The sequence below is a fragment of the Vidua chalybeata genome, chromosome 12 (assembly GCF_026979565.1).
Source record: "Vidua chalybeata isolate OUT-0048 chromosome 12, bVidCha1 merged haplotype, whole genome shotgun sequence".
NCBI lineage: Eukaryota > Metazoa > Chordata > Aves > Passeriformes > Viduidae > Vidua > Vidua chalybeata.
In genome coordinates, this window is record NC_071541.1 from 17,064,506 (window position 1) to 17,092,214 (window position 27,709).

The following is a 27,709-nucleotide window of genomic DNA, read 5'->3' on the forward strand; positions in this document are numbered from 1 at the left end:
AGTCCTGAGATAACCCTGCTGGGCCACACAACCCCAGCAGCAGTCAGAGATACTGAGGAAGTCCCACTTAAGTATGTGCTACATGCTCCAGCCAGCTCACTCAGAAGCTGGCCTCTGGGACAATCTCATTGCAGTGCAGCAGCTCAGCAGCAGCAAACACAAACAGTCCCCACCACATGGGTAAGGTGAGGCTGAAGGAAAAAGGAGGACAGGATTTTGGAATACAAGCAGGGAGGTGGAGGGACATGGCAAGTTGGGAATCACACAAGTAGAGCAAGAAGATGCAGCTTCATAACTCTTCTAGTGAAAAGTGAACTTATTTTAAAACACATTGGGTAGCATGGTTTGCTTCTTCAGGCAAGGCAGGACAGAGCTGCCAAGAAGGAGGTTGTAGTTTTTTTATCTGGGTAGGGCTGGAGAAAACACATTGATGGGAAGCTACTATTGGCTGAAAGGAAGTGTGTGAAGTCTCTGGCAGAAGATCTCTTACAACCTTCTGTGCCAAAGGAAGAGGGACTAAGAGGATTCACACGGCTTGGAGAGCTGAGATGACAGAAGATGTTGAGAAGACAGAAGAAAAAAAGGTCCAGAGAAATATTTTCGGTACTTCTTGGCAGTTACATTTTACAACAAAAGCCACCCTTCTCTGCATGTGGAAGGTCTCTGCAGCACGCAGAGATTAAGCCAGTCCTTCCAAACAGGCAGTGCATTTATCACAGCTTCATTGCAGGATACACACATGTACACCCACACACCCAGCCCTGTCACAGGTCACTGCAGGCAGATCCAACTGCTTATTCACAGTGAAGTGTCTGCCCAGCTCCAGGAGCTCCCCACTGCAGGCTTCCATACTGATCTCAAAAGCTTACAACTCCAGTTAAACGCCAGTACAATGCAGTGATTAGTGACACACAACAGGGAATGAAAAAATGATTGACTCAACATGTCAAGCCTCTGTGATGTAAGACCAGGGTGAACTCATGACAAGGTCACACACTGAATCAGATACAAAAAAACCCAAATCAGCTCTGCTGCCTGGAAATCCACTCATCCACTAGCCTGCAGAGAGAACTTTCCATAAGTCAGGTGGCTCATAAAAATTCCTCCACAATGTGCATGTTTCCCAAACCATTAGGATGTTTACAGAAGAAACTGCCTAGGTATACAAGCCTTTCCCTCACTCAAAGTGGAAGACTCCAAAAGCAGATTCTAGAAATCCACAATCAAAAGCAGGACAGGCTTCATGGGGGTGAGGGAGAGCAGGGGAAAAGGCGATGTGCTAATGACACAACCTGAGCAAAATCCACACATCTAATATGCAACAAGAAAAGCAGAATATAATGCCACCTGTGGATCCGAGGAGGACAGATCAAAAGCAAGGCCACTTCCAGCACCCTTAGCCTAACAGACAAATGGATTTCAGTGTATTTGTGGACATGCCACCACCACCCTCAACTGCAGGTTAAAGCTAAAGAGACGGAGTAACATTGTCAAGTGAATAAATGATGGATACCAGACAGCCCGTGAAAATGCATTTGAGGCAGGTGTCATGTTCCATTACAGAGGGAACCTGGCAGATTCTACAAAAAAAAATTCCACACTGCACAATTCTACCAAAAGGCACATTCTACCAAAAGGAAAGAAATTTGTTTTGATGCTTGGACACACATTTTCTTTTACAAATTGCAACACACTCCCTGTACCACAGGCTTCAATAAATACTCCAAGGTTACAGGTCACAGGAGAAGTTCCATTCTCAGGATAAGCACATGCTCCTTCTTTATTTAATTGGGAAGCCACACAGAGTTGTGGCTTGTTACTGCAAATGTTTTCAGGACAGAAAGTCCTAAGCTTTGCCTGCTTGTCACAGCATCTTGTGGATTTTAACACCAACAGCTACAGTGAAAAGCCTGTGAAATCTGATCTGCACCAGAAATTCTGTTCACACAGAATACAGAAAGGCCCTGCAGTGAATGGATACAGAGGAATAGGCTCAGAGCAGGAGAAACACACAGTTGATGTTTCTAGTTGCAGAAGAGTGGGACATGCTCAAGTGAGCACCCACCAAATCCAGTAAAAATCCCTCTTACTCTCTCCAGTAAAAAAAACAAGCAGGGAGTGGAGACATTGGTGTGCTCAGCAAGCTGAACCAGGACAGCACTGCAGGGAAACTGCTCAGACAAGTGCCAGCCTCAGTGCAGGAAGGCACAAGAGCAAGTCTTGAACAACCACTCCAGCACATGCCTGGAGACCTGCACAATAATGTATAGTGTATGCATTTTTAAAAGTTCATGCTACAGCTCCCCTCTTGCCCTCTTTCTTAAGAAACAGGAGGAAAGGATTACAATGTTGTTAGTTACTAGCAACAAGCTAGGAAATATTCATGCAGCCAGTGTTGCTAAGTTTGAGGCCTGAGCAGATTTGGAGACAATACACAGTCAGTTGAGACAAACCATTTGCTCCTGTGCTCAAAAAAACCCTCTTGCTTCCATATGTATAACAACCAATTCCATTTCAGTGAAAACACTCAGAGAATTAAAATATGCAAGCAGCAGAGACAGGCTCCTTCCATTTCTGCTCCTCCTGCCTTTATGACACACAACAGTACACAAAGATTTTCCCACCTGATTTTCTCACACAAGTAACATGCTCGTTATGTCTGTTCTTTCTACACATGAAAGAGGAATGCAATAAGATCCCATGCCTATGGACAAGTGCAACTTTGGGATGCATTCCCAAAGTTGCTTCCAAGAAGGCAACCTGGTGCCCTCAGACAGGAACACTACTACACCAGGGGCTACGCCAAAGAAACGCCAAATGCCACACCACACCCTGTCAAAAATGAGAATAAGGGAGGGAAAATTATTTAGGAGAAATCATGCAACTTAGCAGACAGAGACCCCCATTTTCTATTCAAAATAACTTTCTCCCCAACAGAAAAGCAGCTCATCGCAGACAGAAAAGGTCTCAACACAACTCAAGTGACAGCCACCGTGAAACGAAAGGCCACCAGGAGCACCACCAACCATGAGGCTGCTATAAGGGCTGGATCTAGGCTCTGCACAACGAATCAACAGCTCATCTGCCCTGCCAGGCAGAGCCCCCACAAAGCCAGTGGGAGAGCCAGCACCTGGCACCTCACTCATCCAGCCCTGTGCCCAGCACCTCCATGCTGGGAATAACAGCGACCCAGCACCTTCCATGCACATTAGGTGGGACCTTGGTGCTGGAATAAGTTGCCAATGCAACAATCCACAAGTCAAAGCAATTAATAAGGGATGTATTGTCATTACTTTAGCTGAGGCAGTTAACACACATGGAATGAAACTCTCCTGCAAAATTAGGGCAACACAGAATATGGGTGTTTCCTTATCACAATATATGTAACAGAAAAGCCCCCTCAAATCTCAACAGTCACGTATACATGCTAAGATTTACTGAATGGAGGGAGTTGAACCTGGTAAATCTGTAGTTTGCAAGTCTGGCAATGATCTTAAGTGGGTGCTGTTGTGTGTCGAGTAAAACAAAAGGATTTCACAATAGCAGAATGATACAATATAGGGATGTAGCAAATTGTTCTTCAGGCAGAGGCAGTTCAACAGGCATTAAACAGCATCAAAAATGCTGGTTTTGCACAAGCTATTTATTCCCAGCCTCTAGATGCCTGAGAAGGAGGCAGGTTGACTAGCGAGGGACCAGCATGTCACTTGCTATTTATGCTCTCACAAGTGACTGAATTTGACAGGGACAGTTGATAACCTTCTGAAAATAACTGAACTATCAAAGAATCTGCATCTTAGCTAACACAGGTTTTTTGTTTTGCAGCTTGCAAAAATGCAGACTCTCGGTCTAAGGAGATGATCTTGCAATTCTACCCTGGAAGTCATTGAAGTGAAATATCTATTCTCTAGGGACAATTCATAACTCCCTTTCTGAAGATCTCTATTTGTCTCTTACTGAGAATTTTAAAGTCACCTATTTCCTTTGCAGAATGTCAGGTACAGATACTGCTAGTTTTTGGTTGTTTTTTTTTTTTAATTTAGGTAATTAGAAGGGCTCTTTTTCATGTTCAATCAAAAGCAGATACGACAAGTTAACCTATGTGGGGCAATCCAGAAGTTACAGCTCTCCTGACCAAATACATGTAGCTTGGGTCATCCCAAACTCCACATTTCCAACTTCTCTAATTACTAACTACTGTAGGTCTATTAAAACATGATGAAGATTGGCATATGGAAGCTTGGGAGATGATCCCTTCCAAGCACTCCATCTTTCAGCATTCGTCTGCATAGACAGAGCCAGGTATAGCAGGAAGGAAACTGGAAGACTTTCATACCCTGTCTGTTTTTAGCACATCCCAGGTGTGTATGGCTGGGATCTCAACTCCTCTCACTAGCAGGGAAGGGAAGCACAGGAAAGCATTCCTCAGCCTGAATTACTGCTGTAACTGATGCTGGGGAGGTCAGTGTAAGCAGCAGTGGAACAGCAGCCAGAGCTTCTTCCCATGCATGTGTGTGCAGTGATTTACTGGGCACCTGCAAGCACTCAGTTCAGTTTAAGGATTGGTGCCTAGAGGCTTTCTGCTGTAGCAATGGACCAAACCTGATCAAGTTAAAACACCTGCCCAATTCTATATACTCCAAATGGGAGAAAGGGCAGAGCAGGTATCAACAATCAGAAAAAAGAGGGATTCCCAAATTCCCAGATACTTGGGAATTGCTTTTACATAGGAAGACGTTATTTCATGTGAGCAGAATGGTGGAGAGAATATGGAGAGGCATTTGGGTAAAAGCAGTGTCATCTATAATTATAGATTCCCCAGTGACAACAAAATAAATTGGGAATTGTAGGAACACTGAAGGGAAAATAAAAGTTGTCACTGATGGTAAAAGTAATAATTAATTCTGGAGCCTTTTCTCTCTCTGCTCCTCACCACCACCTCAGTGGGAATGTGCCAGGCTCTTTCCCAGCAACAGAATTATTTCTGTAAAACATTTTTTAAGTTGCAATACCTCTGTAACTGAAAATAGAGGCAAATGCGAGTGCTTAGTGGGACCTTTGAAACCCCAGCTGTGAAGACTCATTAACTGTAAGTACATTTTTGCAGATGCACAGTTCTGAATCTGACTCATAACTCTCCTCCCATGACAGCAAGACCCAGGATTCAGGTAAAAAGGCTTAAGATAATTGATATGGATCCTTACTCAGGCAAATTAGGAGGAAGAAAGCAGCAAAGAAGAGACTTAAGGGATATGGTGAAGGAAGGGGGATCAGAAGTTGGCTCTGTTGAGGGATCCATCATTCCAGTTCCAAGGCACAAGGAGGGCAGTATGAGACAGGAATCTATGTTTTATCTAACAAATTTTATGCATCTTGCTCTTGTATGTGAGAAAACAGCTCTAGCTTCAAATACCAGGTCAGAATAAAGGCCCCTCTTGAACAGTTACTGGGGATTTCAGTCATTTTGTCCTTTCAAGGGCTGGAAATGTTCAGGTTTACCAGGCTCAACTGCACATGAGGGTAGTCCTTGTGTCTGCAGCTCCGGGTTGCCAAAGGACAGGATAGGTACGGGGGAGATGCACAATTAAGCATCTCTCCCACACATAAGGCATATGGCAAAGTGGAGCACTCAAGTCACAGCTGACTCAGAGCTGCACACGAGGGTATGCACCTACAGTCACATGTGCATGTGTGTGTGCACGAACAGCCGGGGGAAGCGTTTACTGCCAGCACAGCTCTTCCCAACTGCATTTCAGTGAGTACAAAAACAGCAGGGTCAAAACCTGCAGTAGGAGTCTGTCAGCCACCAGCCTCTGACTGCAGCCAGTGTGCTGACACACATCAGGGAGGAGGGCAGACCATTTGGTGTCCAGCAGCTCTTTCCCGCTGGCATTTCTAAGCCTGATACAAGATTCTGGTAACAACAACATTTAAACCACGGTGTTGTGTATTATACAAGAACAGATCTTCCTTCACAAAAACCTCATTGGCTTTCCACCACCCCACCAAAAAAAATTAAAAATCTTCTAGCAGCATTGACCGAATTGTAAAGCAACCTGGTTGGCTTCCATGCATCCGATGGCCTCTTCCAAGAGTGAAAACTCCACGCAGACATAGCCATAGTCGTAACCTGGGGACAGCATTTAAATACAGACGGGAGTCATGTTAGTGCCTTGTCATACAGAAAGCCACATTAAATAATCAATTTCCCTTTCCCTCCAATGACAAGCCCTCTAACCACCACCCCTCTACCTCAGAATGAAAAAGAAAGAAACCAGGGACTAGCTGGATGATGATTAACTGTGCAGTTTACCATGAATGTTAAGAGTAGTGTTCCCACTTTCCCTTACACAACCCAGTGACAGTCACACCCTTTCTTAGGGCAAGGAATAATTGCTTTGCTGTTTATTTTTTCTAAGTCATAGTGACTTTCCATTGCCAGTTTCATATGTTGTGCTACCTTGGAGGCAGCACTCTCCAAAGTAAGTGTTGATAAATCATTTCCAAGTACCTTGCTGCAGATGTATTTTACACGAATAGCCAGCATTTTAATTGGGCAATATTTCAGAAAGAACTAACACAATTTCTTTGCCTTTGCTATTTTTCTTTCAACACCTGCTTACTTTTTGAAGTCCAATCCCTTGCATTATGAAAAAGTGCAGCTGAGCAGGAATGAGAACTCCAACTTTCTCATTTTGGTATAGATATCACTGCACACATAAGAGGGTGTGGAGCTTTAAGTTTAGATTCAAGAAACTACAGAGCCTTTACTCTTCTCACTCCTTGGAAAGCTGTCATCTCCATCACTGCAGAAGGGATCCACTGATTTAACTGTGTACTCCAGTTACCTGCACTGAAATACTATGTCCCAAAGTAAAGTGCAGGGTGAACACTACAGAATCTAACACCAACTCAAGATCCATGCCTGACGTTGAAACTATCTCCAAGAACTGAAGCACTGAGGAACAACCTAAAGTCACAGCCTCACCCTTCACGTGTCCAGGCCACCACACTCCAAAACAGTACTTTCCAGATGATCACGGGCAGAGATGATCCTACATGGGCATAAGCAGTGGGAGGGTTTGGCTGCCTCCTCCTGCTGCTCTTTTGGCTGGTTTGGAGCGAGAGGAAGGCTGGTCTGCATGTGATTTGTGCCACTTTAGGCACCTAGCTGTCCTGGTGAAGAGTTTGTCTTCCCTCCTACTAAAGATGCACATCTCAACTCCAGTATTTTCAACCCAGGTGTGTATCTGGCTCCTACTGCTTCAGCCCCTCAGCTTTTGTGAGAAGGTAACTTCATGCATGCTTCTCTCAGGCAAGGCATTCCAGCCTCCTGGAAAACAGCCCCCATCTCCCTCAAGCCTCTGCCTAAGAACATTTGCTGCACTCTTTAGTTTTTCCTTCTCTCTCACTTTACTATCTTTGTACTTTACCACATCAAAGACCAGACCACACAAAATTATTTCATCATCAAGCCCTACTGATTTTTTTTAATCTTTTTTTTTATTCTAGGAGCTCTTTGCATGCTGTTCTAACAACACAATCCTGACTTTGCACCTTTGCCTCTAATAACAAGACTCCAATTTGAATCTAGCACCTCTTCCACCTCATAGAGGAATTTATTCCCCTTTCCCATATTATTTTAGTCAATATAATTATGTTAAATGGAAATTTATCCATCTGTGTGCTGTTCAGCTCAGTGAAAGATGCAGTCCAGCAGCACAACATCTGTGGTGGAAGGCAGCTAAAGGCACTTGACACTCATACATCAAGTGGGCAACTGGAACTAGAGGTGTGGTTTCAGCTGGCAGAATTGACAGAACCAAATTGATTCAGCTGTTCCCACAGCATCCATTCTGCTCTGCAGTACAGCCACACCGGATCACATTTTGAAAGTGAAGGAGTTCTCTCTGCAGAAGGCAGCTGCTCTCCAGAAGCAGTGCTGCCCCTTGCTGGGAGACTGCTCCGCATGCCAGGCAGACACCTCTGCTACTCCATGCACAGTATGCAGCCTCACATGGTACATTTTAAAGCCTTACTCAAATCCAGAATTCTCGAGTCCCTTCTTTCTCTTCTGTTTAGAGAAGGGTTGCATGAGTGATATTTGTCAGCCCGTAAGGCTCCTCATTCCCCTTCAGAGAGGATTTTTGAAAGCTTGCTGTAATCAGTAAGGCAAGATCAGAGCACTCTTATTCCATGTGTAGGAGACCACACGAGAAATACAAAGCAAGACTGCAGAAGTTTTCTTCTATTTGCTCTGCAATAAGAGGACATTTACATCCCAGCCCTCATGAAGGAGTGAGTAGTTTAGACACGGATTTAATCCAGCATTAAACACAACTGAGAGTGCAAGGCTGAATGTTATACAGAGATACAAAAGCTCAGATGCTTGGAGGAATGTACGCCAGAGGATCATTCCAAGCATTACATGGAGACAGTTAAGGGGAAGCCCAGCACATTTCTCCTTCTGCGCTTTCCCCTCCTCTGCTCTCCCCCACCAAACTCACAAACATAGCAGCAATAACATGTACAAAAACAATAACCATGGGCCCCATATCCTGCCAAAATGCAGCTCCAGGCCAGACGATCAGCTCTTGTGGTCGGCTCACAGAGGGACGCAGCGTTCTGGAATTCACTACAAGCTGTCCTTGCACAGACAGCACCGAAGTAGTGATGCAAGAAGAGAGCAGCCTGGAGCCACTTGCTGAAAACCACTGCTGAAGATGTGTGGGGGCTTGACACTTTTCCCCTCCCCCAGATCCAGAGCTTTGCATGGATCTGACAAGCACACTCAGGATGTGAGAACTATGAACATCAGCCTTGGGCGTGCCACCCCTGCTCTGCCCCCCTGCCCCCAGCTCCTCCAGAGCATCCTTCCATTTTAGGCCATGGCAGGGAGACAACTGAAATGGAAGCCTGTGGAACAACGGCACCACACCTTCAAAATGCAATGGCTGCTGATTTTTCCACCATCTGCAACAATCACATTACCCAGAGGACAACACTTGAAACAAAAGCCTGTGGCTCAAGGCTGGTTCTTAAGGGGGAGCAACTACAGAGGCTCCTGCCACCAACTGTTGTTGTGCCTCTTCCCTGCCTCCTCCATAGGGCTGGTTCAGTCTGTGTAGCAGCTGCTGAGCTTGGATATTTTTGTTTCTGAAGCCTTCACACAGTTTGCCTGTCAGAATGCCAACAATTTAGGTGCTGTTACCAGAATCAGGGCATGAGATTTTGATGGGGGAAGAGGGCCAGGCACCTAACGGCAGGAACTGGCTCCACAGGCATCCCAAGGTAAGCAGTGCTCCCCTGTGAGTGAGAGCTCCTGGACACCCTCTGGTATTCTTCAGGCCATAGCAGTAAAACCAAACCAATCAAACCAGCAAAGCAAAACCACTGCTGAAGAACAGTGCGGGGTTTTTGACTCCAAGAGGCCTAACTTTACATGCAAGATTTCACATGAAGATAAAAATCCTGGCTTCTTCACCTATTGATCAGTACAACACTACAGTTTCAGGATGCATAAGAAATTATAATGGAGTAATGATTTGCAGAAGTATAGATGATCAACATAAACTCTGTCAAAAGGAAAGAAATCCTTGTGTGGTATTTCCCTCACACAACCTCTGAGCACGCTGCAGCACAGCTACACTGTCCAAATGATCTTTCCAACAGGAACACTTGAACTTGCACAGATTTTGGCCCTAGCACAGCCATAAAACATGCATGTCCTCATCTCCCCCTGTGTTTTAGGTCAACTGTGTAAAAGGACTCTTGTACCTTATTTAGCTACTTCCTTTCAGCTGTGCAAGTCTACAGTACCACAGGCTGTGTACGACAGATGAAATCAGAATGCAAGGAGAGCGTGCACATAGATTGCAGAGGACTTCTGCTTTCCCTTAAGTGCTTCTATGTATACACAATCCTTTACGGATGCTCCCAAAGCATGCTCGGCTGTCTTCTGCACTGAAAATGGCACAAATGCTTAATACTTAGGAGTAGGGACACATTTAGAGCTCCAGGAAGCTGCTCTGCGAGCACTGGAATAAGGAACATTCTGCCTCTGAAACAGACATGTCTTAGCAAAGTGAATTTTAACAGCAAATGGAGGGTCCCTGCTAACATGCAAGAGTTTGGCTAAAAATCCTGAAAGCCTGCCTTAAAATTACTGTTCTTTGGCTTCAGATATAGAGATCAAAGACTTGAGATTTAAAATAAGTCTTGTCTCTATACAGACACAGTTTCTACTGAACAACTGACACACAGTAATGTGTTACTTCACCATAGTTTGTTATATCAAAGATCTAAATAAAGGAAAACCACAGTGTTGCTCTCATAGGGGCTGTAAGCAGTGTGAAGACAAAAAAAAAAAATATCTCTGGAGTTTCAGAAGACCAAATGAAAAGATCCTGTAGTGACAGCAGCCCTCTCTGTGCCAAAGCAAAGATAGTTTTGGAAAGAAGGCAGGATGGCAACATGACAAAGGCAGCCAATCCAAGAGGTGATCCAGCTTCTTGATTCTAGGAATGAGTGTGCAGTCAGTCGTGCTCCTGCACAGCCCCAGCAAGCTTAGGGCATTAGGTCACCTCATGTCTATGGGGAGCCATCACCTGCCTTTGCAAAAACAACTGTGACAAACCCCTGGCTGCTCTGGTGCAACACAAAGGTGTTCCTTTTCCTCCAGAGCAAGAAGAAGATGGTCTCCCATTAAAGTAACTCCATGTAACAGCTCACCAAAGGACACTACACTAACCTGGGCAGCTGGGCCACCTGCCAGTGTGGTGGAGGTCCCTGCATCTGCCAGGTGTGGCCAAGCAGCCTCAAATCAGGGTAGATAGATGCAATGCAGTCTCCACAGGCAGAGAGCTTCCCCACCATCACTACAACACTTGACTTGTGTTTTTTCCCCTAGGATAAGACAGAACTACCACAGAAGAAAAGCATTTGCAGTTCTGGAGACTTCTAGGATTCAGAGAGATGGCACATTAAAGCAGAGCCATGGCCAGCAGCTGAAGCAGGAGATTCTTGCTGCTTGCTCCCTCCAGAGACAACTTGGCAGAGCAGGGTGCAGCTGAGGAAACACTCCACAGAGTTTCACCCAGAGAAGAAAGTTCTATTGCTCCAAGGGCAGCTACAGCACAAAGTATGGAGTGACTATGAAGGACTTCTACATCCCTGAAAGAATCTGTGGTCTCACACACTGACCTGTGGGAGATCAGGTAATGGAGACAGGGATTGTGCAGCCTGTTCTCAGAGAATCTGCCTTTCTGTGGTTGAAAGGAAGATCTACCTCATGAGTGGGAGATTTTGGCCCCACACACAGGATTTGCCTGCTTCCTCCAAGGAAAGATGCAGATGTAGGTCATCCATACCAGAGTGAATAATACTGGAGAACACAAGGCTTTCTCTGGATCTCTGTGCTATTACACTGGGCTACTATTAAGAGGCAACATACACTCCATGCTTCCAAGAAAACAGGAGCTCCTGGACATGCTCAGGAATGGCTGTAACTGTATTTACTCAGCAGGCACTGCCTTTGCAGTGAGGATGGGCACCAGAGTAGTGCCTTCCATGGCAGGCAGAGGAAACAAATCTGTCCAACCAGTCTGAAAAGCTGGAGGGCACCCCCGCAGCACGGCAGGGACAGCGACAATCTATCTATGCTACCACAGAAGCCAAAATCATGAGCTCTCTCAATACCAGCTTGTGGATTCTGAGCATCCATAAATTTGTCAGATCTCTTTACTGCACAGATAAATTGGTCTTCAGAGCTACTAAAGCTGAAGAGCTGTACTAGAATAAACAGGACAATCTGCAACAAGCCATATCCCCAATCCCTTTCAAAGGCTGAGCATTTACAAGCCACACCTGCTGCTGGGAAAAGGCCTGTCATTTCCTGATGTCCCTCTGTGTAAAAAAGTACACTCTTACACTTATTCATAACAGAGATCAACACTGAGACCACAGGAAATGAAATACAGCTGTATTCTGAAAGATAGAGCACTACAGTCCATCCTCCTTCCTGGAGAACAAGACACAAGAAAGGACCTGCCTGAGACACCCTCAAAGGCAGACAGCAGCACCTCCATCAACTAAAGGAACTACTACAGTCAGAGCCCCAAATGGTTGTCAACCCTTCTTGGCCCAAGGAGGATAGTTTATACACAGCACAAAGGAGAGGAGGGGAAAAACCTCAATGCTAAGATTGTACATACTGTAGTTTTATTAAAGACAAAGTATCACATTATGCTTGTACAGAAACCTAGAATCTGAGGAATGTTGGGGCTTTCACTAGACTCCATGAGAGAGGACTGTGAGCAGCATACCTGGGAAGATGTTCCACTCAGAAACTTGGTTTAAAGTGCTGCTAAGTGAACCTGGATATACGACTTGTCATCTTAGCACAAAGTAATCAAGGTAATGTCAGTACACTGTGCAAAGCCTTGAAGTTTTGCTCCAGAGACGCAGAAGGAATGAGCATCTTTGTAAAAATGGTTTCTGCATGTCAAAAAGGCTGTGAGCATGTTTTATGGATGGATGTGTTTGTTGCCTTTTTGGAATAGGCCTTATAACCCTGAACCAAGGTTGATCACCATCACAAACACTGACTCAGACCAGATTTGTACTTCCTGTTTCCTAAGCCACCACATCACAAGGAAAGAGGAGCAAGAACACCTTTTGCTTCCAAGAGACAATGCACTAGTGTCCTGAAACCAAGCAAGGCAAGCTAAAAGGCTACTGCCCACCCAGCTGGGAAAACTGGCAAGGACTGCTATTGATGACCATGGACTAATTCCAGCTAAGTGTATTTTTTGGTTCTTGGCCAGCTATTCTGGCTACAAGCTAGACTCAATTGGTTCAGGCAGATCAGTGCTGAAGACATTTCCACAAGTCCTGGCAGGTGAGCCCTGCAGTCTGCAGAACTCTGCTAATGACTGGGGGATCCTACCACACCTCAAGCGGAAACTCCTTGTGTGCTACAGCATCTTGTGAGCTCAGGGATGGTCACCTCAGCTCTCAGCAAGTGCCTGAGGTGTGCATGCCTGAGTCATGGCTGATGCTGCAGACTGGGCCACACAACCTTCACTGTGCAAAGCACTAAGCACAGCAACAGGAGATTATTCATCCTATGGTGCATCAGCACCAGCCTTGATGGTGAGCCAAGCTGTCCTCTGTATAATTAGCACAACAAGCCAGGTGCCCCTCTCCACCACAGCATGTGCTAGAGCCATCCCACAGCAACCCACAGCATGTGCTTTGTACCAAACCCAAAATCCAAGTCCTTGTGGGACCTAGTCCTCATCTAACTCCAGAGGGCTGGTGTCAAGCCCTCTTTATGGGGAAGCCACCAGCTCACCACAAATCCATGCTTTGGAAATGTTTCCCCCTGGACACTGCACCACTCCAGAAAGGAAACAAAAAGGTTTCTGTTTGGCACAGTTCCAGAAACACTTCCTCCCCCTGCAGAGTAGCAGCTCACCGCTCCAGTCCTACCTAAGGCTGAGAGCTACAGCACAATGGCACCTGTGGCAGGAGCAGCATCTTGCCAGCATTTCTGGCCTCCAAGAGCAGCTCTACCCAAACATCACCCACAGCAAGGAAGCTAAAACCCTGTTTATATGTGGGCCTGACAAATGCACAGCCAGGTCTGCCTCAAGGGAAAGGCGATCTCACTGCCTTGGAATGCACTCCAGCCATGGAAAATGGAGAACTTATCCCTACTGAGGAGAGCTGCACCAATTAAAAAAAAAAAAAAAAAAAAATCGGCACCAATTTCTCCATAATGAACTGGAAACTTCTGGACCTTTGGCTTATGAGTTTTAGCAAAATATAACACTAAAAAATACAATTCTGAATTCCAGAGGCTTCCTGATATATTCCTGAAACCAATGATTCACTGTTGTGATATACAAGATAAGACTGCACTTGGAAGGGGAAAAAAAAGCAGCACCTTTTAAAGATTTATCTGAGGGGCTTATTAATATTTAACAGGGCACCAATGCGGCAGAGCTTAGAGAGAACAAGCAAGATAATCCAGTTTCTTGTAGGACTTGGCCGAGGCAATTTTAAGTTTAACACAGGGAGGGATAAGGGAAGCAGTTCCAAACACCACATAAGGGGCTGGTGTGGAGAAACGAAACAGAACAGGAATGCTAGGGCAAGAAGGTGGCTGAGCAAGCAATAAAGTACATTTAGTGGCAATAATACCTGCCAAAACAAAAGCTTTTCAAAATGGAGCAGGCAGCTGCCATAAAGCAGCTCATGTTTTCAGGTGACACCACATTTCTTGGGTGTTCCTTCACCACAGGAAGAAGCCTGTCCTTTAGCAGGAGTCACCTGTGTCCATGTGGACATTGCTCTGGCCCCAAGCATTACTGCTGCACAGGGAGCTTCTACCTGCTCCAGGCATTCCTGTTCCACAGATGCTTTGCTCCTCAGGGGTGCTGTATTGTGTTCCCACACACAGGGTTCAAAAACCCTATTTGCCAGGGTCAAAACAGGGATTAAAAAACCCAGATCTTCCAATTTCTGAAGTGCTGTGCTAATTTAGAGAGTACATAAAGGGGCTGGGGTGATCTCACGGCTCCTGCTGACTAGAATCCAGCTCACCTGGTCCCTCCAGGTCCACTTCCACTCCAGGTCTCCACCCTAATGAGAGAGTCCATTCTCCACCAGGCTCTCCTAGCCCAGCAAAAATTCTTCTCAGTTCCCCAGATGGGCTTATGGAGTGAACTAGAAAAGTCTTGTGGGCTGCCAGCCATTTCTCAGGCTCACTTTCCCTGAACAGCTTTCACAGCTGCTGGTACCAACACTAACACGAATCCTGGTTGGAAAACACATGTTCCAGGCTTGTCACACTGCATGCTGCATCCAGGAGAACAATTTGAGCAGAAGGCTCAGTGTGGCTTGTGCTTTCACTTATTTCTTTGGACGCCACTGCAGTGTCCTTTAAGATAAGCAGCCCTTTAAGATAAGGCTGGCTCCATGTGCTCCCTTCTCCAGGGCACACGTGAGTGACTCAGCCAGAGTTCTGTGCATATCAGACCCTCAGGGTGAGATCTCAGGCTTATGTCTGACATTAGCCAGGGAAGTAGAAATAAAGCCTGATGAAAATCAGGCAGGAGGTAAGTTTTAAATATCATCAAAATCAAAACCAGGGCAAGGTGTGCTCATGTTGAATTCTTCAAAGGTCAAAAGGGATCAGCTTCAAGTTCCTGGCAGTCAGCACCAAGGTGAGAGCATGGACAGTAACAGGAGGAGGAGAGACCCCATCCCATGAGCAGCCAGTGTTGTCACACACTGCACTAACATCTCCAAGGAGGGGACACCATGGTGTAAAGACACACAGAAGCCCTGAGCCCAGCAAGCAGAGTCAAGCACCTTCAGAAGGAATAGGGGAGCTCACAATCCTTTCCGAGAGAGCTGCTGACAAGCCATCACCACAGGCATCTACAGGAGCAGTGGGATATCCATGCTCTGCCTCCACACAAGGCAAGGATATATTGCTCAGCAAAGCAGCTGATAGTCTTTGAGAAGGTTCCACGGTCACCTCAAGGTTTGTTCTTTGCAAAGATTAATTGGACAGACATGAACAAACACACTTGAGAATGCAAACTGAAAGATTTAATATAGTTATTTCTGCCAAGGCTTACGCATCACACTGGAAGAAGCCCTCCTCCCCCCAAAAATGGATTTGGCACTTTCAGTCTGAATGCACAGGCATCAACTCAAAAGTCTAACTGATGGAAATTACAAGTTAATGTCTTTTAGGGTAATACTATAAAGTCTGACTTTGACATTTTATCATTGTAAATATCTGCCTCTTTGATTTAAATAGAATTACTATGCCACTTCTTAAGGTCTCTCACTGCCTTGTTTAAAATCTAGCCATCATTTCAGTTTGTGGGCTTCAGAGACAAAATAATCTAAAGAATCAACAGCTTGAATGCATACCAAAATCACACCAGGTATATTAAGAACAGAGTTCCATTCTCAGCACAGCCTTCAGTGAAAATAGATTTTCCTTCGCACATACAGAGTATGTTAAAAAAAGGGGCTTTATAAAGAAATTGATCTGCTTTTTCCAAGAAAAATCAACCATATCTTTTTCCCCAAACGAGAAAGAGGCTTGTAAAAGATCATACAGTAGAATCATTACACTGAAGCTGCTGAGATAAGCTTTATGATAAGCGTTATCTTTTTGAGAAACTGATCCGAACCTCACTTATTTTGAGTTAATTGTGTGTTATTTGTTACGGTTGTTATTGTTCCCCCCACAGCTGCAGGCATTCTTCTCTCAAACACATTCAACATGCATACTCATGATTAATGTTATTTTTAACATTTCTGGACAGCACTCAGAAATATACAATGCACTCAGACTGGCTTAGCACGTGCTCCTCTGAGCCAGGCTGCCATCGTCCCACCGAGCCGATACAGCAGTGCAGGTGTATCCCAGAGACATCAGTAATCCAAAAGGTTTGCTCTTAATTCTTATGGATATTTACATACACACCCTATCACAAAAGCATTGTTTAGCCCATGACTGGCCTCTAGTTTCAGAGGTTCAGCTTTTCACAAGTTAATATTAATTCAAATGTATACACTTCTCTAGGAGAAGCCAATGTGAAAAGCTGGATTAATTTTGCAATGGCTTCTAGTTACCCTATTTCTAAAAGAAGTATTCACAGTGCAGGAAGCTTTTATTGCCCTAGACACATCCATCTTGTGCAAGAAGGATCAGAGAGCTGTTTAAATGCAGCCTCAGGACACAATGCAAAACAAAGACTTTGGAGGCCTCCACATAACCTGGAACAAAGCAACACTGCTTAAATGACTGATGTTGACTGGATAGGGTTAAACAACAGCTTTACACAGCTCATAAAACATGAGCTAATTTTAACTTCATTCTTTGCCTCCCCACAATTGCCAGAAAAACTTTTTAAAAAGCCAACTTTGCAGCTGAAGAGACAGAACAGAATGCAGCTTTTGGAGAGACAGCAGAAAACTGCAACCCTCGCATCACATGTGACCACCCGCAGATACCGGAGCTTCTGCACATAACTTCAGACACTGCATCTCATCCTGAGCAGCCTTTGAAACAGGGAAGGGGAAGGAAGAAACAGCAGCTCTCTAATGAGGGCAGTAAGTCCTAATAACGTACATGGGAAGAGACTTACAAAGAAATTTCCAGTTCAAGTTGATTTATTACTGAAGTGACATGTTTCAGAAGGGAAAAAAACCAAAACAACTGACAAATCTCATCAGCACAGGCAAAAAAGGAGCGTGTTGCAATTATTGTGTTGCAGTCAGTGCTGTGTGGGTGACGACAGCAATACTGAAATATGCTTAGGAAAGAGGAAAGGAAGCAAGAAAGACTAACTGTGCCCCTTAAGCCCTGCTTGTTAGGACACAGGGATGTTCTTTAGTTCAAAGGTTCCTGAGAAGGTTGTGAAATCTCCTTTGACAGCTTCCAGAAACAAAAATACACAAATACCCCACTGCCCCAGTTTCTCAACACATTGGAAGCCTTTACGTAATGTATTGACACCAAGAATTCCAGCTGCTTCACATACAACCCATACTGAAAATATGAAAAAGCACTGATGAACGTAGAAGCCTCTGCTCTCCTAGGTTTAAAAATAAAATTAAAATAAAATACCAGTTTCCAGGTATTTCCTACTAGTATTATCCACACCAATCCCCAGGACTCACCCTTCCTACCATCGCACATCTTTGTTCCAGTACAATTTTTTCACAAAGCAGCCTTGTAAAATATTTCTTTCTTCAGAATCCTATACACACTGATCCGAAGTACAGCAGAACTTTATTCTTTGAATGAGGAAGAACATCCAGACCCAGTATTTGGATATCTGCTTGTAAAACTTACTTTGTCTTTTTATTTAACCTGTCTTCGTACCTAAGCAGGGCACCAGTTTCAGGTTACTGAAGGAGAAATGTTAGGATGGAACAGGTTTCCTGAGGACACTATTTGTGCAGCATTTGTTCCACAGTAAGACCACCTCAGAAACAAGACTCAGAACATTCCAAAAGGATTTAGTAATAGTTAAAAAAAAAAAAAAAAAACTATGGAAGAATTAACCTGCTGTCCCATGGCTTTGCTCTTAATAGCTATTAGAACAGCCTTAGTGCTCTTCCTGCTGCTCCTACACCTCTCCAGAGGCAGCTGGACACATCCTTTACCTCTGAGGCAGCAGTAAGTATACCCATCAATTTTGAGGTCAAGAGGACAAACTACAAAACTCAGAGGGCATTTTCATTAAAAGAATACCTGGAATCAGGGCATGTAAGACTTTAACCAAATTGCCTAAGAGAATATTAGTGTAAAAAATACCCTGTTGTCACTTGAAACTAGAAGCACTGGAAAAGCATTCTCACCTGAGCTGTAATCTTTCAGTCGCAGGTCCTTCACAGGTGTCCCATCAGGCCCTCGGAAAGCGTTGAGGATCTAGAGGAAAAACAAGATCCACTTCATCTCCAAAATCAAACCCCCAGACCCAAGGCACTTGCCAATGCACATTTCTGTCTCTCCAAGAGTTCTATTCTTTCTAGGTTAAGGCTGTTACAAACTGACACACTTTCCAGCAGTACCTGAGAATTGTTACTGAGTTTTCGAAGTATTTTTGGGTTTTGTTTGAAGAAGTGAGCACCATTTACACCACAATTCAACTGTTCAAAGGTTTATTACACTGGTTTCAGCCAGACTGTTCAACTCAGATCCTTGTTTAAGGTCAAAGATGTCCTACTGCCTTTAAGAAAATCAAAGTACAAGGGCAAATGTTCTGAGTCTTATCGTCCTCTGAAGGACAAAGTTCCTCCCGTGAGTTCTCCTTTATCAAGCCTCAGAAGATGATCACTACAGCTTACCCTAGCAAAAACTGCTGCATGTAGGGGTTCTCGTGCCTGGAACTTTCACCAAATAAACAAAAAATCCCAAAACTGAAGTCCTAATTCATAGGAAACGTAGCTACTTTCGCCTTGTAGCCTACATCATTTTATGTTTTTTTTTTTTTTACTAAAACTAGCAGGAACAGCAGATATCTTTTCCATCTTTGTAAGATCTCATTTAAGCAATTTCAAGTAACTAAGAACAAACAAGTTCACTTAAGACACTACTTGTCTTCTGAGCCCAAAATAGTAGTAACAATATTTGGTATATATAAAGCAGTGATGAAGTAAGGCATGTTGCAGAGTCTGGAGTCAAGGCTTCTAGCTATCAACACCCCACATGCAACCACAGGAAAACTCATCACTTCTAGAACCCCCAAAAACCCAGAATAATCAGATAACAGGTAACATTGCAGTGACTTCTAAATCTGGATTTTCCCCTGGGGAAATGACAGACCATCTGATATGCATTAACCAGACTTAAAAGTGGTACTTTAGAAACCCTCAGCAGAAGTTTCTGGAGGAGAAATATCCCACTTACATCATCCTTTGTGGCAGTTTCAGGCACTCCTCCTAGTCGAATGAGCTTGCTTGGCTTCACATACTTGGGGCAGGTCCGGTAATCTTGGTCCTTGAGTTCACACAATCAAAATGGTTTTACAAATGAGAGATACCGGCTCACAAGATACAGTAGCAAAATAAAGCAGGGGAAAATTCAAACGCAAAGGCCCATAAGCAGCCTGACTCAAAGCTTTAACCCCTGTTGGAGATTCAGGGAGCTCTGGAGGAGCTCTTCATATGCTTACTGAGCTGTATAGGAAGATCTAGCTCCAGGAAAATAAAATGGGCAGATCACATCTCTCTGCTTTCCAGCAGTGGGAGATTCAAATTCAATAGTAGTTATTAACTCAGTAGTTACCACTACCTTCAGGTATCCAAGATAACTCTGAAGGGAAAGAAAGTATATATGAGATAGTAATACACAGGCCCACCCAAGGCAGTAGCTCCTCTCTGATACTGCTCATAAGCAACATTCAAGGCAAAACAACAAGATAAGGTTATCTGTAACCACTTCCCCCAACACCCTCTGTCTGGCCATTTTCAACCTGGGGACTTTCTGAACCAAATCTGGTTCAAAATATTTAGCAACTCTCACTTGCTAAACTGCACTTCTCTTGGGAAGTGTTTCTGAAATAGAAAGGGTGCCCATTAAATAATTTGGAGCAGAGAATGACCTCAGAGAAGGATGGTGAATTAGAATAGAACTGAAGTGGTGGGATATGGATGAAGACTCCTTCCCAACTCCTTCCATTCTTTGGCCAACACACATTTAACAGAGACATCAATTAACAAAAACACCTACCTGAAGGTTCTTATAGGGCCTAGAATCTTTGCTGGGTTTTCCTTCTGCAAAGGACTTGCCATGTTCGTAATCAAACATTTGATGCCCCGGCAGCCGGTGATCCACATCACGATATTCCATGTTCCGGTAGTCTGTATCTTGCCTCCCAAGGAAATCCAGGTCACCTTCACCCTTTAACCCAAGATCAGAATCGGATCTTTGCTGCTCCCCCCCAGAAAGCTGCTGCTGTTGCTGCTTGTTAGCAAAGGTCTGAGGTTGCTCCTCTTGGTCCTGAAGAGTAGGAAGAGGTCCGCGGCTATTTTGGAAATTGTGCGAAGTGTCATCTTCAAGACCCAGTCCCAGGGATTCCTCTTCTCTGGCCGATGCTTCCGAGTGTTGAAATTCTCCTTTTTGGCTACCAAAGGGACTTCTATCTAGACTTAGTGCAGACTCATCTCTTTTGCTGGTGCTTAAACCAGAGCCCTCTCTTTCTGCTAAAGGTACAGTAGATTGGTTGTGTCTAAAATCTACAAGGCTTTGATCCACAGGAGGCATTTCCCTATCTGAAAAGTCCATGGGAGGAGCCACATCTCTGCTCCTAAAATCCTGATCAGATCGGGATCTGTGCCTATTTCTGAAGTCTGACGATGGTGCGTTCCTGTTTCTGAAGTCCAAATCAGAAGTGCCCACGCCCCTGAAGTCCAAATCAGGTACATCCCTATTTCTGAAGTCTGAATAGGAATGTTCTCTGCCCCTGTAGTCTAACTCAGACATGTCTCTTGCCCTAAAGTCTGAATGAGGCCCATCTCGACCTCTGAAGTCGAAATCATAAGACCCCCTTCCCCTGAAGTCTGATGGAGGTTCCTCCCTACCCCTGTAATCCATATTATGTGCTTCCCTATCCCTGTAGTTCATACGGAACGTGTCCCTGTTCCTGTAGTCCCCTGAGGGGACATCCCCACCCCTGAAGTCCATAGGGGGCCCTTGTCTCTCCCGGAAGTCTCCGGAGTACATATCCCTGCCCCTGTACTCAGAAGGAGGTGGCTCCCTACCTCTGAAATCCATCTGAGACTCATCTCTGCCCTGGAAGTCAGATGGTGGGAAATCCCTGCCCCTGAAATCGTGGTGCCCATCCCCACCTCTGAAGTCACTACGTGGTCCATCTCTAGCTCCATAGCTGAAAGAAGGTTCCTCTCTGTTGGCAAACTGAGGATTGAGGAGGCCTGAGAGTGCCTGGATATCAAAAGGAAGTGATTTTCTGCCAGAGAAGTTGCCAGAGTGTCTTTCTTGACCAAGACTATCAAGGGAAGGAGGATATTCCCTGTTCCACCCGGGAGCAAACCTTTCTTCTTGGCTCCCACTGTAGAAATAAAGACAGTATTATTCATAACGTGCTTAAGAGTCTGAAATCTACACAGCAGCACATTCTTCTCTAAACTTTTATAGAGCTGTGTAACAGTCTAAGATCCGCAGAAGATATTGATGTTTGGCAGTTTAAGATGAGGCAGCATACGACAGATGTGAGAAAGTAAACTTGGGTGCTCCCATTTCAGCACAATTTCCAGAAGCACTCAACAGAGAATACCTGCAACATTAATGGGTTAATGATGGTAGCAATCCACATAGTCCTGCACTGCACACAGCTCTGCAGCTGTCTGAGGTGCCAGCAGCTGGTGTGTTAGTTCATTAGCATCACCAGCACACGCCTGTGAGGAACCCAGGAGCTTAAGCTCTCTGGGCAGTATGGAAACACCTAAATTAACACACCATCCTGAGGCATATGAAAGCAGAGGTTACCAAACGGGCTTTACTGACATGCCACAAAGACTCATTGATGCTTCCTTGTGCTGGAGTCCAAACTGGCAAATTCTGAAAGCCATCAATTCACTGAGGGTGCCTCACAGGACTATGCCAACAATCAACTTCCAAGATATCCCTGTGCTTGTGCCTCCAGACTGTCTTACACCGAGTTCACAAGACTACAGCTATGAGCTCTCCCAATATCTCCAGAAGTTTCTTAAGGCAGTTGTTCAAAACCCAATGGGGCTTTTTTTTTTTTTTTTTTTTTTTTTTTTTTTTTTGTGGGCTGGAACTATCTGATTTTTTATCTAAGCAAGGCTCCAATACATTTTTTTTAAAACAGAATGATACAGTATCAGCACATTTTAAAATAACACCAAATGCTACCCAAAGCAGTGGACATTTCCTTAACAACTACAGCAAGTCATTACTCTGAGTTTGTTGTACTACAGAATCACTCACCAAGATTAATCAAAGCATACACAGATTTCCTAAGGTACACAGTCCATTTCACCATAATGTAGAATAGCAATTAAAACTTGGATCAAGGTCAGCATTCCCCACCCAATACATTAAAGAATGATGCCAATAAAATCCACTTAAAAATCATTAGAACAGCACTACTGATATAATTACAAGACACAATCCCTCCCTCATCAACACTGTTACTACATGTTCTGGAGGATACTTGATTTTCATCAGCTTTCTCAACATATTACAGTAGACAATTATTTGAGGTATTCTTACAGCAGAAACCTAAGGCATGCCATGAGCAGTACCTTTATCACACTGATTTTCAAGGGACTGAGGTGCATACATGAGCAAAGGATGAAAGAATAATGCACAACAGAGGAAAATTCTAAATTTTGGTGGCTTCATTTTTATACCCAGCGCTCTCCTGCAAACACAGGTCTCAAGCAACAACCAGAGGAACACAAACTAATATTGTGCTGTGCAGGTCAGCTGCACATCAATCTTTAGAACAGTTGCAGTGACATTCAAAAATGTCTTATGAAGGAGTATATGGGAATATGGACTTTTTGCAAGTGCATGGAGTGGTAGGACAATGGGGAATTGGTTTAAACTGAGAGTGGGTTTAGATTAGATCCTAGGAGTAAATTCTTCCCTGTCAGGATGGTGAGGCCTTGGCACAGGTTGCCCAGTGAAGTTGTGGATGCCCCATCTCTGGAAGGGTTCAAGGCCAGGTTGGACAGGCTTGGGACAGCCTGGGATAGCGGAAGGTGTCCCTGCCCACACCAGGGATTTGGAACAAGATGGTCTTTAAGGTCCCTTCCAATCAAACCATTCTGTTATTCTATGCTGTATGGACTAATCAACCTTATGGAAAGAATTAAACTCTCAAAATTTTAATAGAATTGTGTGTGCAATCAATGTGTCAGTATTTCTGAACTAATTTTCTTCTCTTACAGGTGTTAAAAGCACACAATACCAAAAGCCACACAGCACATCACATTAGCTCACAACAGCTAAACTAAGTATCACTAGAAAAGGTGGTGTGGGGGACTAGAAATATTAAAAGCAGCTGTTGCTTAAAAACTAAATTAAAAACGTCACAGAAATGCAAAAACCATCAATTAACTTGTCTGTTCTCTGGCAATCACAACTAGCTCCATAGAGACCTCACAACTTCTACCAAAACAGTAAACAGTGAGTTCCCAAGGCTTATTGTATTTAAGAATCTTCCTGAAATAAACTATACGTGGAAGTGCTTACCGAAAAGACCCCATTCTGTTGCCTTGTCGATGGTCTCCCCACATTTTGATCTTGTCTGGTAGGCTTCCAGAAATGGTTAATTCTCTCTAACAACACCCAGACACCACAACCTGTTGAATAAACAACATGATGATAAGTCACAAGGCAAAGAACACACATGACATGAGAAAAACACTGCTGGTTAGAAGGGCTATGTGTAACATCTGATCAGGATCCACAGATATACAAGACCACACATTGGCATGAATGAATTCAAGTGTTGCACTTCTCCACGTTCAAATTTGTAAGTGCCAAACGACTCCTGAAATCAAACTGTCAATATGGTGGGCAAACAATTTGATATCTGCTTTGATTAACATAGAGCTTTCCAACATACTGTGCTGTCTGACACTATTGAGGGTGCAGCTAGAAATGTGAGAACGCCGCCATCTATAAACAAGGACCACTGCCGAACAACAGTTTGCAATTAATGTTTAATCCAAACTATTTTTGCCAAAAGCTCTTTGCTGTTCAAGGAAATGATCACCACTCTTGGTCTACCATGGATACTCTGCCCTCAGAAGTATGTAGATAATGGAGGAGGTTTTGCCAATAAATCATGACAGGCACTTCTCCAACACTGCCCTCATCAAGCAGAGTGACGCAAGTAACACTTGCCTCAACAGAAATCTAAAATTTCATCCACTTCCTCCCACCAGCAGAGAAGGTGAGGATTTCCTGGCGATAACCAAAGCCAGGACTTGAAATAGGAAGTACTTCCGTCTTTCCAAAAAAAAAAAAAAAAAAAAAAGGCTGCAGCAGAGCATGGAGAAAACTGAGGGAGATGGCAACCTGATGGCCTCAAACCTGCTCTGGCCAATCCAGCTGCAGTGGTGCAGGAGGGCTGCCATGTAACCAGACCAAGGCTGGGAGACCTGGTGCTTAACACACTGTTCCAAAGTGGGATTATTTACCTCCAGTGGTTGAAGGGACAGAGGACAGTACAGACAGTCAGTGCCAGGCCTGGCTGGAGCAGCTCTTGTCAAAGAAAGGCACATAAAGTCCTGTTTGTTCTCCCTTCCAAAGGTCAGCGCTGCCACAGCGGAGGCAGGTCAGCAGAGCAGGTTATGACAGACCTTCCACCAAGGAGCAATTCCGGATGCTGCTGCTGGCAGCTGTCTGTGCCAAGGAGCCGAGGGAACTGCTGTGCCAAGAGAGAGTCCATGCTCTTGCCAGGGTCCACTAACCCCCAGGGAAGGCTCAGGTGGGAGCCAGGACAGCAGGTTCTGGCAGAAACCAAGCAGGCAGACACTGAGGAAGGCAACCTGTGCAACCACTGCTAATCCATACACCCAGTGTCACTTCCAAAGAAACAGGCTCATCCCGTTGGCCACTCAAGCCTGAGAGTACTGTCTGCTCACATTTTACGTGGCTCTTGATAAATAACCACCCTGGTCCCAAGGATTTCCTCCATCTTTTTCAGAGGAAAAGTTCTCTTACTAAGAGAACCAAGACCACACCCCCTTCATGGCAAAGGCAGACAAAGGGAGATGGTTCCTGCTGTCAGCCAGTCCTTTCATCCGAGATCTTTTGCAGCCTGCAGACCTCGCATTTCTTGCTCTTCCCTTCTGGATTTCCCTCCCCCATTCCAGTTCTCCTTAAGTCAACAACCTTACCAAAACTTAAAAAAATAAAAATAAAATCCCTTGCCAACTGGAAACTGTTTAGACATAATATTCAAATTATCAGACAATGAAAAAAAATACCACTGGACAGCTACCAGGCCTGGCACAGACCTGCTGAGCCATGCAGCAACCGCCAGGAGCGTGAGGTCATGGTTCAATAACACAGGGAGCAACACTGGCTCCGACAGCCCCCACTCAGCCTGATTTGCTCCCTGCCTCCACCTTTGGCAAAGCACTGGGTGTAAGCTGTGCCAGCTTGTGCTTTTCTGGATCTGCACCACGGATGACCCTCAGAAGAGAGTTATATTTAACCCAGGTCACTTCAGTGATACGCTTCACCACACAACCCCACAAACCAAGGTGACAGCAAACTGCAGGACAGGGACAGAAGGGTCTTAGCCTGGCTTCCACTGACACCAAGATCTCCTGAAGGTACACCCTGCTACAATTGCTCCAAAAAAAGCACACCGTGATGAGACATCGTGAGGATTCACCCTTCTGCCATGGGCAGGTATCTGCCAGCTCAGCTCCCACCTCCCAGCTCACAGGTAAATGCTGGGAGACAGGTCAGCGTGAGTGAGGCTGTTTGCCAGAGACACCCCAGGCCAACAGCAAATCATGGCAAAAAGCCACCTGCGTGCTGGGAACTGTGCATCCATTAGTTTTATCATACTCTGGTCACAACCAAGTGTTTGAGGAGACAGAAACAGCCCAGTCACTGGCAGAGCCCAGACCAACAGCTCTCTAGGACAATCATGAGCTGTTACAATTACCCTGAACATTCGGGAGGCACATATGCATCATCTTTCCTACTCCTGTCCCAGCTGGCTCTACTTCCTGGTGGCAAAGCCTCAGCTCCACTGAAGATACAGAAGGCACAACTAAAGAAGGAGAAGCTCTTTTGTGGTTTTAGTTCCTCCAGTGACTGGTGCTCACAGAGCCCTCCCAGGAGAGGCTGGTGGAGCTCCGGATGCTCCCTGGCAATTACACCCAATGACTTCCTCAGGACCATGCCCCTGCCCTCCCCAGTGCTTCCCCAGACAACTCTGGGGAGGTTCCTGGCTCCACTTCCCAATCTGCACGTGCCAAGCCTGACAGCAAACTCTTGGAGCTCTTATTCCAATTTATATCTTGCTATGGTAAAATAATGGCTTTGATCATGGGGATTGTGCAGCTGAGCCACACTAAGCAACTGGTCTTCTTGAGGACTAAATAAAGACATCTGTCAAGGGGCCGAGTGGGAAATGCCAGCACAGCCCTCAAGTGTCTCCTCACCAATTTACACCCAACTTCACACCTTTTTTCCCAAATATGGGGGAGAGAAGGGTAATTGGTGACAGACTGGGTGCTATTTTCAGAAAAATACTCTGATATTCAGAGCTTCTCTCCAAACAGATTTTGCCAAGACTTGGTATTTATAGAGCATGAGGAAATCAAACACAGAAATACATGAGAGCAGAGAAAGCAGTTTGGTGTGGAACAACTTTCTGCACTCAGTAAAGTTTTTGTAAGGCTGAAGAAAGGAAAAGGCCTCTGTGAAATCTAAGTACTGCAGGAGGTACAAGAGAAAACTATTCCCCAAAGCTACAGAAACTGCAAGTAGCCAAGAAAGACAGTTACATCCAATGTTAGTTAGAGATCCCTAATTCAGAAAAAATATCAAAAGCATGCCACTGACATGTGGAAGTGAAGGGAGAGGGAACCATTTTGCCTCTCATAGGTGTCAGGCTGGAGGATTTTCATTTAAAAAGAGGGGATGTGCATACTTTTCATCTCTGTGATGCTTTAAAAACATGTATTAGAGACAATGAGGTGAATTCCTAACATACACCCCCCCCATTACTATCCTGACCTTGCTTGTCTCAAAGGACTTCACAAGTGTGTTCCCAACCAGTGGATGCTGGGAAAGACTCTCACACCACTAAAACCCTGCCGGGATAGGAAAGTGGATTCCACCTTCAGCGGCATTGCCAAAAGTAACACCACACAGCAGCAGCAACACCAGCCCCTTGAGGTGCCAATTGTTTTTAAAAAGAGAGCACGGGAGGTCACGGGCATCACTTCCAGTCGTTCCTGATCACGGCCTTACGTGGCCTCCACCAGAGGCAGACCACATCCTGCCTCCACCTAAGCCTTTACTCACAGCCCAAAATCCCATTTAGCCCATCACTTGGGATTAAATCCACTAACACACAGCTCCCATCAGATCCCTCTGCAGCCCAGCACGAATCCAGCCCACTTTGGTCCATCCCTTTTACAACCG

The 27,709-nt window shown here is 44.8% G+C and overlaps 1 protein-coding gene across 2 annotated transcripts in view; it reads right to left on the bottom strand.

The window, feature by feature from the left end:
* RBM6 (RNA binding motif protein 6) overlaps positions 1 to 27,709 on the bottom strand; it is a 58,000-nt gene that overhangs the window by 29,700 nt on the left and 591 nt on the right. For both annotated transcript variants that reach the window (XM_053953713.1, XM_053953712.1), the window contains exons 2-6: positions 23,783 to 23,892; positions 20,270 to 21,608; positions 19,448 to 19,537; positions 18,397 to 18,466; positions 6,057 to 6,130 (exon numbers count right to left, since the gene is read on the bottom strand). In XM_053953713.1, the coding sequence (XP_053809688.1) occupies positions 6,057 to 6,130; positions 18,397 to 18,466; positions 19,448 to 19,537; positions 20,270 to 21,608; positions 23,783 to 23,826 (1,617 nt within the window). In that variant the 5' untranslated portion in view covers positions 23,827 to 23,892. The remainder of the gene's footprint in view (positions 1 to 6,056; positions 6,131 to 18,396; positions 18,467 to 19,447; positions 19,538 to 20,269; positions 21,609 to 23,782; positions 23,893 to 27,709) is intronic.